Source organism: Mus caroli, unplaced genomic scaffold (genome assembly GCF_978045245.1).
Source record: "Mus caroli unplaced genomic scaffold, Mus_caroli_1 scaffold_19, whole genome shotgun sequence".
Lineage (NCBI taxonomy): Eukaryota > Metazoa > Chordata > Mammalia > Rodentia > Muridae > Mus > Mus caroli.
Genome location: NW_028227274.1, coordinates 50,594,974 through 50,602,215, shown reverse-complemented (window position 1 = coordinate 50,602,215; position 7,242 = coordinate 50,594,974). Strand labels below are relative to the sequence as shown.

General features: G+C 39.5%; 1 protein-coding gene across 3 annotated transcripts in view; it reads right to left on the bottom strand.

Annotated features, from left to right (window-relative positions):
- Nucleotides 1–911: 911 nt before the first annotated feature.
- Znf475 (zinc finger protein 475) overlaps nt 912–7,242 on the bottom strand; it is a 48,622-nt gene continuing 42,291 nt past the window's right edge. For all 3 annotated transcript variants that reach the window (XM_021150625.2, XM_085833498.1, XM_085833499.1), the window contains 2 exons: nt 4,069–4,249; nt 912–1,078 (listed from right to left, as the gene is read on the bottom strand). In XM_021150625.2, coding sequence (XP_021006284.1) covers nt 927–1,078; nt 4,069–4,249 — 333 coding nt within the window. In that variant the 3' untranslated portion in view covers nt 912–926. The remainder of the gene's footprint in view (nt 1,079–4,068; nt 4,250–7,242) is intronic.

Sequence of the window (7,242 nt, the reverse complement as noted above, 5' to 3'; positions counted from 1 at the left end):
GAATGCTGGGCATCTAGGCAAAGCCAATGCTGCCCAGGAGAGCAGAGTTTCCTGGGCAGAGCACCTCTCTGGCCCCAGGCCTCCTTCCAGGAGAGCCCTCCCTGGATTAAAACACATTCAAGGTCTCAGAAATACAAAGCTCTTTCACAGCCTACTTAGGGTGCATGGGTCTGGGCGGGAGGCACAGAACTTTCTGGCAGGATTTTAGAAAAAAAACAATGAAGAATCTATAAAACCCAAAGAGGGTATAAAGAACCCTTGCTTAGGCCTCTACAGGAGGAAGGAGCTTGCCTCCACCCATTTTGATGAATTGTGTTACAGAGGTCTCCTGAGACATTGAGGCTGGTGCCATTGACTATGCAACATCTGAGCAGCAATTCGTGTTGTTAGAAACAGCACCGAATACAGTTCTAATACTGTTAACATCTTCAGGCCTCTTAAGTTAATCTATCTTGTCAGAAGATCGTACAATGTAATGAAACTTTTCAGTCGGTGTAAAAGCATCATCCTTGGGTCAGAAAGCAAAGGATTAGGGTGGAAGTCTATACTGCGAACAACCTAGAATTGTCTCAAATTGCCTTTGTAAGCCTCTGTTCACCAGGCACAAGCCTGACTCTGAGGTACAAACCCTTGTTGAGGAAACCAGAATGAGAGAAATCTGGCAACAATTGCCTGAGAAATGTCCTTTGGACAAAATTTCCAGCTCTGATAAGAACCAGTCTGCCAGTAATTCCTCCTGACACAAAGTATGACATGGTCCCCTAATAGCTGGAAAAAACCTGGTCACCTCCGCTCAGAGCTGGTCCCTCCAGTCTGGGCCAATGCTCCCTCTGCTCTCGTTCTCCTGGTTTCTTCCCCCTGCCATCTCTCCACCCTCATTTTGGAAGGCATTCACTCCTATAATACTCGGTGCTGAGGAAAGGACTTTACTTGGAGGCTTTGGGTTTACAAGATCGCTGGTGAACAATTAGTCTGTCTGGCAGGAAGGTCCGCCCACAAACGTTACAGGGAACCAATTGGCTCTGGGCACTTGTCCAAGCAGCTTCGTTTAAGGCATCAAGATCGTAGAACCCTTTGGCTGCATAGAGGAAAGGAAGAGGGAGGAAAAAAAGGAATATATATATATATATATATATATATATATATATATATATATATTTCATATATATTTATGAAAAGGAAAGTAAAATGGTAAAATGGGTTAGTTTACAATCTCAGAAACCATATTTTACTATTTATAGAAAACAGTCGCAGAGAATACCTTTTGACTGGTGGTTTCAAGCAAATCACATGACTTTGCCAGATCTTAATAAATAAATAGTAAACAGTGCTGAGCATTTCTTCAGCTAGGGACTGGAGACTTTTTTTTGCTTTGAATATTAAAAGGGGAAAGATACAGTTTCTTGTTATGATATGCATTCTTCACTAATTATTACCATCTTTGCTTACACATTGTTATCTTGAGAATATAACTTTTGGCTTCCTTTCTGTTGGTTATAAATATAAAGCATACAATGGGGAAAGAACTCGTGTTTGTGTTTTTCTTTTATGCAATACTTCCCTGGAATGTTTTCAGAGACCCAAACTGACAACTGAGAGTGAATTTAAGATGAATTATACTCTGAAAGAACATCATCTTTTCATGGCCATAACCACAGACGTTCTTTAACTAATTAAAGTGAAAAAGGCAAACAAAATAAGCTGAAGGGAAGAAGTGCCCTTAATCAAACAAAAAGAGCTGAGAAATGTGCACTCTCCTCTGGCAGCACACTGGAGAGAAAAGCATATGGCTTTATTTAAAGGAACAATGCGGGATTTAACTTTAATAAGCCGTATTTAAATAGAATGACTTTAGTACATTAAATTGACTATGTCCCAAGATCTCTGAAAATAGGTCTCTCAAATGTGGCCAGGCACTCAAAATGGATCTGTTTTTATCATTGGCTAGTGTATGTTACTCCATTAAACACTAGGCTAGGTTCATGATTTCTATCTTAATGGCTCACACAACCGTAACAATCCTTTAGATTCTTAGCATGTCTGCTTTTAATGGAGATTTCGACCTGGTGCAGCTTGGTATTTCTCCTTTAGATAAAGCAAGTGTCACTATTACACATGTGTTTAAAGATTGGCTTTTATTTTTAAGTGTGTGTGTTTGTGTGTACACATGAATATGCATGCCTGTGGGGGCCAGAGATGTTGTATGTGTTGTAGCTGGAGTTACAAGCAATTGTGAGCTGCCAAATATGGTACAGGGAAAGGAACTCTGGTTCCCTCCCCTGCAGGAGCAATCTGTGGACTTAATGGCTGAGCCATCTTTCCAGCACATGAATGTAGATTTTCAGTGCTTTGAAAACTCTGTAGATCAAAGGATAGCACTGACCTTTTCATTGCAATGTTTCTGCATAGGCCTTTGACTGTGGATCCAGGAAAAGAAGTATGGGGGAGGAGATGCCAATTTTATTTACTTACAGGAGAAAGGCACCTTCAGAGATAAAAGCATGAAGCCAAGAGGAAAACTGCAGGCAAGTGAAAGGACAGGATTTACTCATTCGCTCTGCCAACAGTGGCAAACAGTGAGCTCCCAACACATCCCAGGGATTGCCCACCACCATCCCCACTTCTTCTAGCCATATATCAATAAAGATCAAGCAGAAAGAGTGATACAGAGAATGAGGGAAGATTGGTTTGTGTGCCAAGGCAGAAGTTCTAGATAGTCTTTCTGGAGTTAAATGCTATGATTCCAATGCGTGGATAGTTCAGCTTATTCTATTCTATTCTATTCTATTCTATTCTATTCTATTCTATTCTATTCTATTCTATTCTATTCTATTCTATTCTATTCTATTCTATTGTAATTTTATGTGTGTTTTACCTGCATGCATGTATGTCTACCACCTGTGTGCCTTATGTAAAAGGATGTCGGAAGAGGATGTTGGATCTCCTAGAACTGGAGTTATGGATGGTTGTGAGCTGCCATGTGGATGCTGGGAACAGAACTCTGGTTCTCTGCCCAGAACAGTTCGGTGTTCTTTAGCTCATTTCTCCAGTATATTCACCCTGAATTCCTTTCAACCTTTAAGTCCCTTCTTGCCTAGGACTATGAATAGCTGGGTTTCAATAGTATTTCGAACTTATAGCAACCTGAATTTCACTCGCTGGGTTGTCATCTCTTCTCAGATCATATTGGCCAATTGATAAACAGACTGCACAATAGCTATGACTACACAGGAAAGGGACATTGAAATATGCTTCTCTTTAAATAAAATATCCCTTAAAGGATGAGGAAATCAAATGAGAAAAATCAATGATAGAAATATGATAATTGAGACTGAGTTTGCATGGCAATTATGTAAATATATCTACCTATATAATTTGACATGTATTTTTTTCTTTTCTTAACTCTGCTTGCACTCTGAGGAAACCCAGCATTCTGTGAACCCTCACCTGAGAAACTACAGCTCCTCTTTTACTTGAGGTGAACAGTACCTTATAACACTGATTGCAGAAATAAAAGAATACAAAATAATCAAAATCTGAACATCCCATCCAGATGACTAGCTTTCTGGTTCCCTTTGCATGCATTCAAAATTATAGCCCTCTTGGGCTAAGTTTCCTAATGACAACAGTAGCTGAATGGGGGCATCTTCCCTCTTTGTTCAGATAAGAAAAAAATCTTTTTTCTTCTTCTTTTTTTTTTTTTTTTTTAAATTGTAACTGACTAGTTGACCTGGTGGGAATTTTGAGTTTGGTACTCAAGATACATTTATAAATGAAACAAGTCTGTCAAAAATATCGGGCATGACAATATATAGAAATCATTTAGGCAAAATGGTAAATTCTCATGGGTCCCTTTCACTAGGTTTTGCCAGGACAAAACATCTGAAGGATAGATATGTCTCAGCATCTGAAGATATCACTGGACAGACATTCCAGAATGTCTTTTAAAAATCAAATTTGACTTCTTTTAAGACAGTAAGTGCTGCTGATTTCAGATGTTCAAACTAGTAAGAAAGAAAAAAATCTCTGAACTCACTCTCTCCCCCAACCCCTCTTGACAGAACTTACCAGTAATGGTTCTGACTACTGGCTTTTTCGGTTCTGGTCTTCTTAGTTCTTTAGGCAACAGATTGTTCTCATTATGCCACTTTTTCAGACATTGTGGCTCATGAATGCTAATAGATTTGGTCCCATATTCACGGCCACAGATGTAACAAACAACTGTTGGTGGACGCCTTATCATTGTTGGCTGAAAATAATATAACTCATTAGATAAAGTACAAGTATGGAAATCTTATTTGAAAGTTACAGTAAAATCAGTTTATATGGAAAGTTAACAATGTTAATTCCAATTATCATGGGAAGAGGGATAGCTTAGTAGTTAAAGTACTGTTCTTACAGAGAACCTAAATTCGGTTCCCAGAAAGTCACAATTGCCTATAACTCCTTCCAAATTCCAAAGGCATGTACATACACATACACATACACATACACATACACATACACATACACATACACATACACATACACATACACAGAGACAGAGACAGAGAGACAGAGAGACAGAGAGACAGAGAGACAGGAGACAGAAAAACAGAGACAAAAAGAAAACTGTAACCAGTCTGGTGAATTTAACTTCTTTGGCAATTTAAGAGATCAAAATATGCTGTTACATGAGTGGATATGACCTTGGAGGGGAATAAAGAGGTATTGTCTGAAATGTATTCTCATCGTTTAAAAGACTGATTGATCTTCCAATCCTTGTACCTGAGTGTAATGCTGGGAAACTCAATAGGAATGGAGGCTAGAATTCTCCTCTACAAAGTGGCAAGATCTAATGCGCCAATGAGTCTGAAAATGAAAGTGTCATCAGAGAGCAGGAAACGGGTCTGTCCACACTCTCTCCTCAGCTTTTTTCTCCTGCAAGTACCTGCACCGTCTTTCTGAGTCTGGAGTGAGGTCCACCACAGGCAAGCCTACTCATCAAGTTGGTAGATGAATACCCAGCATCTTGCCTGTGATCTTCATGGCCAGTAGACTGGATTTAGAATCACTGGGGAGACACACCTCTGGGTATGTCTTTGAGGGAATTTCCAAAGAGGTGTGACTGATGTGGGAAGATATCCTATAGTGAGTAATATCTGGAATCCATATGATGACATAATGAGCCTCTGACTGGGAGATGAGAAGGCTCAATGAGTACAAGGCCTTTCACCAAGTCTGGTAAACCTGAGTTAGAGCCCCTGCAGCCCATACAAGGAGAGGGTAAACTCCTGCTAGGTGTTCTCTGACCTCCACATGCACATTGTGGCATTCCATGCACATGTGAACACACACACACACACACACACACACACACACACTCCAATAAATTAATAACTAAACAAACAAACAAGCAAATGTCCAGATGATGGGAACATAGAGCTTTGGGGATTGGTGTTTCCCCTGCTTATTTTATTGTTGCTTTAGTCTGTTCTTTACTTGCTATTTCAGTTTCTTACTTTTGGAATGGGAGGAATGCATGGTCTGTCAGTGTATATTAGAAATTGGTGGCTTTTTTATTTTATGAGGACTCATGGTTAAGGGATTATCTTGAGTCTCTGATGGACTTTAACCTTGACTTTTGGACAGCATTGAGACTGTCATTGTCAACTTGTTCAGATTAGGAATCACTTAGGAGATATTCCTCTGAGTGTATCCTTGAAGAAGTTTACAGTTGCTGTTGTGATGAATGTACCCTCAAAATCAACTCTCTATTAGATTGCTCCCTGTTAACCTCAGAAGATGGAAAGATCTCCCATACTCATGGATTGGCAGGATTAATATAGTAAACATGGCCATCTTGCCGAAAGCAATCTACAGATTCAATGCAATCCACATCAAAATTCCAACTCAATTCTTCATAGAGGTAGAAAGAGCAATTCTCAAATTCATTTGGAATAACAAAAAACCCAGGATAGTGAACTATTCTCACAAGAATTATATGGTATTGGTAGAGTGGCAGGCAGGTAGATCAATGAAATAGAACTGAAGACACAGAAATGAACCTACAGAACTATGGTCACTTGGTCTTTGACAAAGGATCTAAAACCATCCAGTGGAAAAAAGACACATTTTCAACAAATGGTGCTGGTTCAACTGGTGGTTATTATGTTGACGAATGGGAATAGATCCATTCTTATCTCCCTGTACAAAACTCAAGTCTAAGTAGATCAAGAACCTCCACATAAAACCAGATACACTGAATCTCACAGAAGAGAAAGTTGGGAAGAGCCTCAAACACATGGGCCAGAGGAAAATTTACTGAACAGAACACCAATGACTTATGCTCTAAGATCAAGAATTGACAAATGGGACCTCATAAAATTGCATAGGACACTGTCAATAGGACAAAACAGCAACCAACAGATTAGAAAAAGATCTTTACCAACCCTATATCTGATAAGGGATAGTATCCAATATTTGCAAAGAACTCAAGAAGTTAGACTCCAGAGAACCAAATAATCCTATTAAAAAATGGGAACAAAGCTAAGCAAAGAATTCTCAACTGAGGAAACTCAAATGGCCAAGAAGCACCTAAAGAAATGCTCAACATCCTTAATCATCAGGAAAATGCAAATCAAAACAACCCTGAGATTCCACCTCACACCAGTCAGAATGTCAAAGATCAAAAACTCAGGTGACAGCAGATGCTGGGGAGGATGTGGAGAAAAAGGAACACTCCTCCATTGTTGGTGGGATGGCAAGCTGGTACAACCACTCTGGAAATCAGTTTGGCAGTTCCTCAGAAAATTAGACATAGTATTACCTGAGGACCCAGCTATACCACTCCTGGGCATATACTCTGAAGGTGCTCCAACATGTAATAAGGACACATGCTCCACTATGTTCATAGCAACCATATTTATAATAGCCAGAAGCTGTCCAGATAACCCAGATGACACTCAGAAAATGTGGTACATTTACACAATAGAATACTACTCAGCTATTAAAAACAATGACTTCATGAAATTCGCAGTCAAGTGAATGGAACTTGACAATATCATCTTGAGTGAGATAACCCAGTCACAAAAGAACACACACGATATGCACTCACCTAAAAGTTCACAATACCCAAGATTAAATATGCAGACCATATGAAGCCCAAGAAGAAGGAATACCAACATGTACATGCTTCAGTGCTTCTAAGAACGGGGAACAAAATATTCCCAGGAGGAAATATGGAGATAAAGTATGGAGCAG